Raw genomic sequence first — 12,068 nt, forward strand, 5'->3', positions numbered from 1 at the left:
ACTTTTTATTTTCTTTCTACGAGAGAATAACAAGTCTTGCGTATAGAGAAGAAGTAGATGTTTATCTTAACTTTACTTACTTTACTAAATAACTTAATTACTATCTCACATGACATTCTTACACGCAAGCTGGGGAAAAAAAATGGTCTTGATCACACTCCTATAAAGCAGGTAGAGAGACGGTGGGAAATCTGCACCCAGTCTGGAAACCAGTCGGTTCCCCACGGGGAGGACAGCCTGCCTCTGGTGCAGAAGTTTGTCTGTGATTTGGTTTTATTCAGCCCTTCTGTTAATGACTTGGATGACAGAACAAAAAGTAAACTGATTAAATTCACAGTTGACACCAAGCTGGAAGGGCTGTAAATACACTGTGGGGAAGGATTAGAAATTCAAAATGTTCATGACAAGCTGGAGAAACAATAAGAGGTGGGGGAAATAAAAAAAAAGGAGGAGGTAACTCAATTAAGACAAAGGTAAAACCCCATACTTGGCAGGAATAGTCAAGTATGAATATAAAATGGAAACAATTGCGCAGACAGCAGTTCTGCAGGAAAGGATCAAGCAAAGATCACATCGTGACAGAGAGAGTAATATAGCCTGCAAGACAAGTGCAGTAGTAGTCCATGCTGGTGCGCTGACGCGCTGAGATATTTGTGCACTTCTTTTCCAGAAAGAGGTGCACAGTCCATAGGAAAAGATCATCTACTCAACATAGGAGCCTACAAAATTTAGGAGTAAAGCTTAAAAGAATTGGGACTGCTTAGCCGAAAGAGGGAAGGGCCGTTGGTACAGAGTTAAACTCTCAAGTTTGCACGAGGTTGTTGCAAAGAAGAGAATAATCTGTCCCCCATGTCCGCAGTGGATACAACCAAAACACGGGGTCTAATCTGCAGCAAGAACCAGGCTAGCGCGCGGAAAAACCTGTAAGAGAAAGGATAGTCAAGCCATGGGCGATGGTAGATTCTTCGTCAACGATGAGTTTTAAGAATAGGATAGTCAAGATTAAGTCATGATTTACATAGGTATGGTTGGGTACGGTGTCTCTAAATCTCTTGGCACAGATACAAAACAAGGGGTCATGACTGGACACACCACCACTTTCCTAGTATTCTTTAAAACAACTTGTATTTCTTTGCACGGTTTTGCTTTCCTCCTACTCTTTAACTGCACTCCTCCTATCCATGATAGTCCATAGCCTTTCAAATAAATTTCGGAGGTTATTTAAAGAGAACACTGGGTTATGTTTTGTTGAAATAAAGCAAAGTGTATCTGTATTGCAATATGTGAATCAAAAGAGTTTAAACTCTCTTATTTGAAGTACTGTCTGCTGCTTAAGTGAAACCAGACCAATCCTTTACATACAAACAGAAGTTAAACTGAAATGTGTGAAGAAGGATCAGGCCAGTTTTGGGACTCTTAAACTTTTTGCCTGTAGAAGTACCTGTAATTCCTCCTTTCCTGCCTGTTTCCATCTCCACTTCTTGCAGTGGCTCTTATCTGCCCTCTCTCACCTTGCTGACGTGCTCCTGAGGACAGGGACAAGCCTGGGCGAGGACTGGGCTTGTTCCTGTAGGAAGGGACCGAGCTTCCCCTTTTTGGTCCTGGGAAGTCCTGCTGCCTCCTTGTCCTGGTTTCGGCTGGGATAGAGTTAAATTTCTTCCTAGTGCTGTGTTTTGGATTTAGTATGAGAAGAATCTTGATAGCACACTGATGTTTTTAGTTGTTGCTAAGTACCCTACTGGTCAAGGACTTTCTGCTTCCGTGCTCTGCCAAGTGAGCAAGAGGCTGGGAGAGAGCATAGCCGGGACATCTGGCCCAGCTGGCCAGTTGGGTATTCCATACCATGTGATGTCATGCTCAGTATATGAATGGTAGGCGTTCCAGGAAGTAGTGATTGCTACTTGGTTATTGGTCCACGTGGGTGGTGAGCAATTGCATTGTGCATCATTCATTTTGTATATTCTTCCCCCCGCCCCTTCCTTTTCTGTTCCATTAAACTGTCTTTATCTCAGCCCACAAGTTTTCTCACTCTTACCCTTCCGATTCTCTCCCCATCCCACTGGGAGGGAGGCTGCGTGGTGTTTGGCTGCCTGCCGGGTTAAACCATGGCAGCCCTACTCGAGTAGGAGGCCTCAAGTCTGCCGCTCCCAAGAAACACCAGGCGGCTGTCGGTACCCGCAAACCCACCTCCCGCCCCAGCGGTGACAACAGCAGCACCGCCGCGCACACAAGCAGAAGGCAGGGATTAACCCGTTATCAACGGTTGTGTCTCTTTAGTACACTGGAAGGATAGAAATATCTGAAAATCGTGCTCAGCTCATCTGTGATGATCATTAGACTTCTGAGACACCCGCTATTAAGTGTCATAAAAAGAGAGGCCGTTTTGTATTTAGTTATTTATACGTAACGGCTGCTCATATATCTGACCTGCTGGCCCAACCTCCCTGCGGCTCCTGAGCTTTGCCTTGAAGCTACACACAGTGCTGAAGTTGTGCAAATATGCGCAATGTGTGCAATGCGCACTTTGAAATAAAAAAAATAAAGATACTTCTATTTATGGCCATTGGACACTGAACTTGAGGAAAGTCTTGTGTTTATTTCTTTTCTCCTGTCAAACAGCAAACCCCTCCTCAGATTAATGCTATGCAGCAGAAAGGATAAACATTTAAAAAAGGATCAGGGAATTAATGGAAAAACAAATAATAAACTAAATTATCTAATAGCGGGGTTCCATCCCTGCTTTTTACATTACATATTTATATTTTATATCCACATGTGAAGATGAAATTCTGCTAAATTAGTTTGACAGACCTAGAATGAGTTTCTGAATGCAGCTTTTTCCAAAAGCTTACTTACAGTTCATCTCTCCCTCAGTCTCATAAAATGATTTCTTCTCAAGCTATTAAAGAGGAAGAATTTCAAGAATTTTTCAAATTGGCTGTTGTAGAGTAGTTTGACAGTTGCATGATCTTCTATTTTCAAGAGAAATTATTCCCCAGAGAGAACAGTGTTGTTTCCCTTTTGTATATTTATTTAACTTGATTTTTTATGGGTAATGCCCTGAAAAGTTGGAAATGCATATAGCTCTTTTGCAAGAATATTATAAATGGATGCTTATCTCAGGCACTAAATATCTTTATTTCTTTAAATAGAAACACCAAGTCAAGGAACAGGAATAAACAGAACAGTAAGCCTAGACCAGTGACAGGTTTTCTGTTTGCTACAGCAAGATTTTTCATTTTCTTTTCTTTTTTTTCTCCTTATAGCAATTGCAAACGAGTTCCTCCACCGTGATTTCTGCGGGACGAGGTGCTGCTTGCAGTCCAGCACCAGCCCCATGCTTACCACGCAGGCTAAAACCCCTCAGTCCGGGACGAAGCCCCTCTCTCATAAGCACCGGAGCTCCACGAGGCATTAACAGGCTGTGTTGGACAACACGACAGGCAGTAAATAGCCAAAGTCATTGCACCTTTGCGGACACCCTGGCAGCATTTCTGCTTTCTAAATCCTGCCTGACTGAGCAGCACTGCTCACAGCTCTGCGGCTGAAAATCAACACTGCAGGCTTTACCCGCAGAGCCACAGGCAGGTACGGGGACACGCCGGACGTCACGCGAGGCTGGTGCTGTGCTCGCAGGCAATTGCTGCGCGTAACAGGTACGATACCATGCCAAACTCAACATGTGGAAGTTTTGGTGCCCTGCAGCCCCTATACAGCAAGCAGGTAACTCCCCACACCACAGCTGCCCGGTGCCCTGCTGCTGCCTGATGACCCAACTGGCTCCCAGGCTGGGACCATGACTCAGACATGGCAGAGAGTGCCCTGGACTGACGGAGCAGGTTAGGTGCCCAAAGATCTTGACTCTGCTTCCCTCAGGCTACAAACATCCCCTTCTTTCAGCGGCTCCAGCCTCAGCCATACGTAGAGAAAAGCAGCCAGCTCCATCACCCACTGCAGAAGACGTAAAACCTGCCTTCTCCGGGTGTCATTTTTATGGAGAATCATTCTACCATAAAATCACTGAGAGCAGATCCAACTGCTGGAGACACAAAACAAGGCTACTGCTTGCTACGAAAGGATGTTGTCCTATGCAGCGTTTCTTCATCACGTTTAACTCTACACCAGACAAATCAAATGACGTTAAGTTGAACAGCAGGGTGATGCAATGCGACGATGTCACCACAAAACAAACCCACCAACCAACCAACCAACCCTGAAGGTCATAGCATGGATTGAGAACTTGTGAGCAGAGCCGCGTATAAAGTCCATTGTAAAGCCTATGAGTAAAGCTAAGTCTGTTTTTTCTACGTGGTCTAGAGAGCCTTGCAGAAGTTGTTTTGATGACTCTGTCTTGTATAGCCCAGGACACTCCAGGACATTGCATGAAATTCAGGATATGGTAGATCCTGTACAACTGGGACAAAAGCAGAGGTCTATTTTTTAAACAGGGATTGTAACACAAGTACAAGTGCATGGTCAGGTCACTGTGGGCTTTCCTCCCATTAACCGCACTCTGCTTTAAAGGCTGTTAGCCCATTATTCGGCACCTCTTTTTAACCAGAAAACTAAAACATAGGCAGTGGGTAACAATAGACTTTAATGATATACCTGGTTAGTACTTAGCGACTTCCATCTTTCAGACCCAGACTGAATGCCAAATCACCCTGGCAATTGCATTTCTTGTAGTTATCAGCCCTTCTCCTTTTTAAAATACATCTTTCCGACAGCAGCCCACAGCTAGTATTTTCTTTTCATTCTCTGAAGTGCAGAGCACTACAAATACATCATTTAGCTTTGCTGCAGTCCTTTCTGTCCCTTTGATCATCTCCTTTACACCCTTCTGCATTTCTGCTTCGTTCCCGCATGTGCAGTACATCAAAAAAGAGCTTTGCAGCAAGTATCTTGGGCTTTTCAGGGTGTTTTTTTCAAGGACAGAAGCCCAGCTGGTGTAAAACAGCACAAACGCCACTGAAGTCAGCAGCATTATTGTACTTAAACCAGCTAAAATTCTGACCCTAGTTCCTATTTCAAAATGCCTTATAATTCAACTAAAGCTTTAAAATTCTTTTCTGGGAGCGCTGACTGCTGGCTTGGAAATTTCCTTGCAGAAGTGTTAAAGTCAATTGCAGTGCACCACTTTGTGACTCAAGGGGTAAACCATGAACGATGCTCTTTTCTTCCTTCCATTCATCATGTCCCCTTAAAAATGGTTTATGATGCTAAGAAATAGTTTTTCTAATAGTACCTAGAGACTGGACAGTTGCTTCTTGCATTTTACAAACTTAAACCATTCCCCTTTGCATTTGACTAGTTGTTAGTTGAATATTTTTTGCATATATTTGTAAGACCTGATTATAAAACATGTTACTTCTTTCAAATGCTTTAAAACTTAGCAATTTCATAGTATTACCATGTAGCAAGTATGGATTTCCCCAGCTCAGAGACTGCCAGCGAATGAACTTGGGAAAAGGCTGCAAAGGAGGTAGCATTAGGCTTGGGGTGATGGGCAATCCTGGCTCTCGGTCTTGGAGTTCAGCTTCCACTGAACACTGCATGGTTCCCACGAGCACAGTAATCTGAACAACTCGTAAATACCCTGAAGAAAAGAGATACTAGTTGTCCTAATTCATAGATTAGGAACTGAAGCCCAGGGCTAAAGTAACACATTCAATATCCCAATATGCCAAGCAGAAGTCAACTCTCTTTCCAGTCCCTGGCTAATGATCCAAGTAGTGGACACCCCTTTAGCTCTACTCTCCCTCATAGAGAAAGAAAAAAACCCCAGCTCTCAGATAACTGAGTATCTCAGATCTGATGTAGAATATGATAGCAGTAAGATTAACACACACAATTTTACCATTCCAGAAGCTGACAGTCACATTCCTTATGCAGCTGGCAGTAGACATGAACCAGGGAAAAGGATTTTCTTTGCAATTTTCTTGCGTTGAGAATTGTTCCTGAGTAATAAGAGCTACTCTTCTCTCTCTACAGAAATCTCAGCCTGTTAAATTGCTCTTGTGACAGCTGAATCCACATTTCAGCTACAGCAGTGGGAAGCGCTGCAGGCAGGGCAATGCCCCCAAGAGGAGAGCGTTTCTCAGTTCACGGGATGATGAAACACATGTGAACTCTCCGTGCTCCAGCCAGCTTCTGGGAAACAATTTCTCTGTGCCTCAGTCTGATGTTGCGCTGCCTCAGTACTGCTTACTTCTCTCTTTGGAAAGAAATCACTGCTGTCTCCAAAAAAGAAGTAAAAATGGTTTCAGTGCTGCAGATAGCTTGGCGAGTAAAGCAGCAGACACTACCTAGCCCTAAAACTTCACAGAGAAGCATCGCTGAAACGTACCTCAACATCTACAGTTTGAATTCAGGTTTTAAAATCACAGAAACTTTGGTATACGTCCATGTGGAACAGTTGCTCAAGCACCACTTTCAATTTTGACTAATGAAGAAATAAAAATGCAAACCAGCTCCAGGACAACCCACACATAAGTGAGTGAACTGCCCAACTGTGCCTTAATAAAGCTCCTTCCTCTCCCCTCACTGCATGGTGAAGGTCACTGGTTTTAGATAAGCACATGAAGTCATCAAAAGGGAGATTAATTTAAAAGCTTGATGACTTTTTTCCTTTTTTTTGGAACATCGGTGAGGCCCGAGAGCCAGACTAACAAACTAACCAAGAAAGGACAAAGTGTTCACCCTGCCCAAAACAAAAATGCCTAAAACTTTTTCCGCCTCCCTCTACTCCCTCCCACGATTCTCCGGTGACGCCTCCCCTGAGCCAGCGTTACCTAACTTTTACACAAACACGCAGTTCCCATAAGCATCAACTTCAAACAGCTCTGGCTTTCTGTCTGATCACATCTCGTTTTAGGGGAGCAAAGAGCTACTCCTGAGGGGTTCTGCAGCAGCTCTGCAAGGTAATCAGCTTGTTGGATTTTTACTTTCCGTTTGTAATGCCTAACTAGTGGTTAAGTAGATGGACCAAAAAAATCCACCTGGCAAACTGTCTTGCTGGAATTTGTAGTAGGAGAAAAGTCTCAATACAAACTCAAAAATAGATTTAATAACACTTTGGCTTACTTGCTTCCTGCAGGGAAACAGAGATAGTTTTTAAGATCAAGATCTAGTGGAAAATGTATTTCTTTTAGTCACCGGGTGCCAGTTGTGTGTGTTTAAACATGCGTATGCGTTCCGATTTAGTTTCAGTTCATCACATTAGACAGATTTAGAAAGCAGCAGTCCACCGGGACCACGCTCCAGCTGTTTCGCTCAGCCCCGCCACAGGCTACGTGCCTTTCTCCCCAGCCCTACTGCTGCAAAACGCTCTTAATTCTTTGTAGCTTCTTGTACCTTTTGCAGGCTCTGAATTGCCAAGATGCTTCTGCTTCTTTCCCTGGTCACTGGGCTTGCCCTGTCTGCCTCTGGTGTCATGACAGACAAAGAAACTGATCCAAGCCGAGAGTCATTTCATGACATACAGAAAAAAGTGAACGACCTCTGGCAGAATTTGCTCTATCCGGTACTGCCTGGTAACGAGACTGATGGGATGATTTACGCCACTTGTGAAATGAAGCCCAGCTCCAAAATAGAGGCTGACAAGCCACAAGTGACTGGACAAGTCTTATTCAGACAGTATTACTCATATGGAAGATTAGAAGCCATTTTTTATTTGGATGGGTTTCCGCTGGATAATAATCAATCTGCTAGAGCTATACACATCCACGAGCTTGGGGATCTCAGCAACGGCTGCGATTCTACAGGAGGACACTATAACCCTTTCAGCGTGAATCACCCCCGTCACCCGGGGGATTTCGGCAACTTTTTTCCCAAAGAAGGCAAAATCAGAAAATGCAAAACAAATCTCTTTGCCACTATGTTTGGTCCATATTCCATCATGGGCAGATCCGTTGTGATCCATGAGCAGGAAGACGACATGGGCAAGGGCAACAATAAGGCCAGTTTGGAAAACGGAAATGCTGGGAAACGTCTGGCTTGCTGCGTGATTGGGATATGCAACAAGAACTTGTGGGAAGAGAAACTGTCTGAGGTTACAGACAAGAAGAAGAGAGGGCTCAAACAACGAACATAGAACCAGGCTTAAATGAAGACCAACAAGCCGACTAAAGCCTGGGCAGCACAAAGTACCTTAGGCTGTGCCACTGGCCACTAAGAAATACGGCTAAGGGATTCCCATTTCCATTCACTTGCTCCTCTAAGAAATGCCTATCACTTTGTAGAGCGTCCTTTCTGTAAGCCCATCAATAAAAACAGCATCAACTCAACATTGTAATGTATTTTCTTAGAGAAAAGATTCCCTTTTGTGCAGTTTGGGAGTTGAATGCATGTAAGTAAGAGTGCTAATGGATATGGTCGATAGTTTGTAAAGAGTCTGTGTGCTGTAAGGGGCTCTTAGGGGATCGTGAGTGAGATACCAAAGGGAAAAAAAAGTTAATATGAATAAGTAAGAAACTGCCTCTCATTAGATGCTATCCTGTATTTAGCTGCAAATCTGAAAGGCAAAAAGATCTCTACGCTTTCAACAGTGTTGGGTGTTGTGTTGCAAGACCTGGCTAATGGACTTCCCCTAAAAAGAAGGGAAAGTACAGACATTTCTGTTGTAAACTTTAGATCCATTACATTATTCTACTTGTATTTTCAGGTTTTATTCTCAAACATGGATAAGCTTGTTAAGCATTTTAAATTGTCCACCACACGGCTATAGCTAAGTCACACTGTTTACATCTGAAAGCAGACTTAAAAGAAATCCTCCAGTTTACCATCACTCCCCAGCAAAAATTCCCTAAAGCCTCTAGTTTGTGCCTGTTAGTTACTAAGCTGTATACAAAAGTTTTAGTGCTGCTGAGACAATGATGATAAAGTTAGCAGATCAAAGATAAATATTATTTTCAAAGCCAAAAAATACTGAGTGTGTTTCTTCATACAAAAGTGTAGGAAGTAAATCAGTCAATTTAGACTGGGAGAAGTGATAGTGAAAAGATTTAAGTCAGATAATTTTCAGACTTAAAACTCTCACTCAATAAAGCTTTTCTTTTTTAATTTAACATAACTCACTGAAAATACCTCATGACTATCATTCATCTGATACCGAGAAAAGAAAAGGAAACAAGCAGGTAGAACAAGCGTATCAGGAAATGTTTTTATTAAAGATGACAAAATGTATTAATATAGTTGAACAAAAGAGAGGTTTGCAAATAAATTAAACTGCATAATTTATAAAGTAAAACTACAAAACAGAAGCTGGTAAACAAAATCCTATCTTTTAGAAATGTAGCAGACTTTCAACTTAATCTCAGTTAAGATTTTGAAATACATTCCTGAGCTCATATGGATTAAAGAAATTCCACTGTCTTCATTATACAAATGCCCATATGCTTAAAAATAGTCTCACTTAGAAAAGAAGCAGCATTCTAAAAGATGCTTCTTAATCTGTCAGTTGCACACACTTATTTTACAAATTCAGTGAACATTGTTTTTTAAATAACCACAACATCGTAATTTCAAATGAAATCCTTCTCACAGATAATGCATGAATTCGCTTTTAGGTGAGACAACCTCCTTAAAATCCGTTTGTGAAATGCATCTTCTCCATACTCCTGCCACAATATCCCCTTCCCAGTTTGCCTCCCCAGAGCCCAACACCAAAAAGACCTGTATCTCTGGATGTGATTTCTGCATTTCTAAAGTCCTAGTAAAAGGGAGCACAAGTCTAAAAAAACCCCAAAAAACACCCAAACAAAACCACCCCCTCCCCCCCAAACCTAAAGTAGTGTTGATTCCACAACAAAACACTAATTAATTTACTGGGAAACAAAATCATCGTTCTAATAGCACAACAATATCAATTAAAGCAAAATCCAAGGAAGATGCTGACAAGAATATTCAATGAGTTATCACATAGTGCAGCAAAGATGTCTTACTTTTTCAAGTCTCCTGGCTTTGAAGTCTTGTGTTCCTGGGAGAAGGCTAAAAACGTAGCTGGAATACACATTCACTATGGCAGAAAGGAGAGGGACGGTATTGCAGCAGTGATTAGTACTAAAAATGAGGTTTCCAGCGATCTAGATATCTCACTGGAATTTAATGACTGCAAAGATACAAAAATGGCATCTAAGAGGGAGAATGGTGTGAGGATAATTACCAAGATGTCCTAATTGTTGGGTTGTTCATCACTATGTCCTTAGAGGAAAAATACACTAAAAAGAATGAGGCACTAAAAAGCTGTTGGTCCAGCACTGCTTCTACCTGCTCGAATTTTTGCACCAAGCTTTTAATTAATTAATAGCGTTAACTGACTGTTAAGAGACCAGGAGCAAAATGCTAACTCACACAACTGTGGGTCAGGAAAGACACAGGACAGGGAAACAATATAACACCCTCAACATTTCTGAGCTCAGCTACGTGAAATCTTGACCTCCTTATTTGCTTGCCTCAGTTCTGACTGCATTGATATTTAGCTCTGCACAAGATTAGTCTGAAAGATGGAAAAGAATACATCTTGAATAAAATGCTGCTTCATGTGACATTCAAGCACTAAAGGAAAAAATCCTGCCACATTCTCCCACAGATTTCAGTTTCTGCAGCTATTTCTCTTCCGACTTGTCAGTACTGTCATATAAATGAGTCAATAAAGCAGTCAGTTACAATTAATGGGAACAGCATAACAATCTTTCAAATACTTAAACTCTTCTTGGTTTTTCAGGTGGCGAGGAACTCAAACGGTGATCAGGATAATGAAATAAAAACTTTTTACTGCTTCATGTCCCTAATACGTTTAAATATACACATGGTTTTTGTTCCTAAGGGCTGCTGCTTAATATGAGTGAAATGCTGCAATGTCAAATTACCTTTAAAGAGAAAGGAAACGTATTTGAGGAGCACTGTGAGTACGGCTTTATTGCCTGCAGATAGACACTGAAAGGGTTACATGAATGCACCTGCTAGGGAAAACACATGAGAACAGAGACAAGCCACATTTTTCACCTTCCCACTATCACTCCTTATATTTATATGTAATACTTTACATACAGCCTTTCTTCTGCTGAATACAAACTGTTCATGGACTCTGACACCTTGATTATGGCAGCACCTGCTAGCTCATCTTCCATATACAGAAGAGTTTGTCAGTATTGCTAATATAAACTCTGTTTATTCAGTAGCTGACAAGTGGGCTGTAAAAATTTGCAGCTGGCAGTTACTTGTCAAAGAAGGCTCAATCTGGGAGGGATTTTCCTTTTTATTAGTAGTATTTTATTAAATTTGGTTTAATTCTCTCTGATTGGTTTCAAGTTCTAGGAGTGAGAAATGAACATTTACAGACAATTAGGTCCCAAGCCAGCAGAAAAATTGCCTTGATGGCTGCTGGCCCATAGAAGCTCCACAGCTGCAGAGACTATTCCTTATGCTACAAACAGGAGAGGAAGGACATGCCTCCCCCTCTCCAACAGCTGCTAACTTCAACATTAAGTATTCCCTTGTTGCTGCCTTACTAGGAGCAGAGTGGCACAGCTCCAGCATCAGGAGCGAGCTAGGGAATGACACAGCAGCCTCCCTTTTCCCCAGTTATTATAGGAATGTTTTCCTATGACTAAACATCAACAAGGGAAGAAGTTTAAGAAAGCGGCAACAATGCAAATAAACATTCTACCACACCATAGACTGGTGAAATGAGGAGGAAAGGAAGAGTTATCCTTAATTCCAAAACATAAGAAAATAAAAAAGACACAGATTCCTTTAAAAAGGAGGGCACAGATGGAGTAGGCTGAAATCTATCACCCATTACTCAGCCCGAGGGCTGTTCCAGCTCCTGTAAGTTGAGGAATGCAATTCCAGTAACAGAGAGCTAAGTGGGTGGACAGGGCATCACTGGTTCTCCTTTTGCTGTTCTCCTTGCTTTGGAACAGCATTGCTGTTTCTCACAGAAAGACTTCTGGCTTCTCTGATGATGTTTCCTTCAGAGCTTCATTCAATTGGGTTCTCAGTATCTGGTGAAAAAACTCCCTGCATTTTCATGAGATGAGCTGGGAAAGGGAAGGAAAAATTTTGTA

The 12,068-nt window shown here is 42.0% G+C and overlaps 1 protein-coding gene across 1 annotated transcript; it reads left to right on the forward strand.

Annotated features, from left to right (window-relative positions):
* The first annotated feature begins 7,364 nt into the window (after window positions 1-7,364).
* On the forward strand, window positions 7,365-8,092 carry SOD3 (superoxide dismutase 3, extracellular). The gene has a single exon (XM_009586696.1). The coding sequence runs from the start codon at window positions 7,379-7,381 to the stop codon at window positions 8,090-8,092; it is 714 nt and encodes a 237-aa protein (XP_009584991.1). The 5' UTR covers window positions 7,365-7,378.
* Window positions 8,093-12,068: the final 3,976 nt, after the last annotated feature.

The sequence above is a fragment of the Fulmarus glacialis genome, unplaced genomic scaffold, assembly GCF_000690835.1.
Source record: "Fulmarus glacialis isolate BGI_N327 unplaced genomic scaffold, ASM69083v1 scaffold32951, whole genome shotgun sequence".
Classification (NCBI taxonomy): Eukaryota; Metazoa; Chordata; class Aves; order Procellariiformes; family Procellariidae; genus Fulmarus; species Fulmarus glacialis.

Excerpts from the sequence above, each read along its gene's own strand:
- SOD3 (XM_009586696.1), top strand. The coding sequence starts at position 7,379 with ATGCTTCTGCTTCTTTCCCTGGTCACTGGGCTTGCCCTGTCTGCCTCT.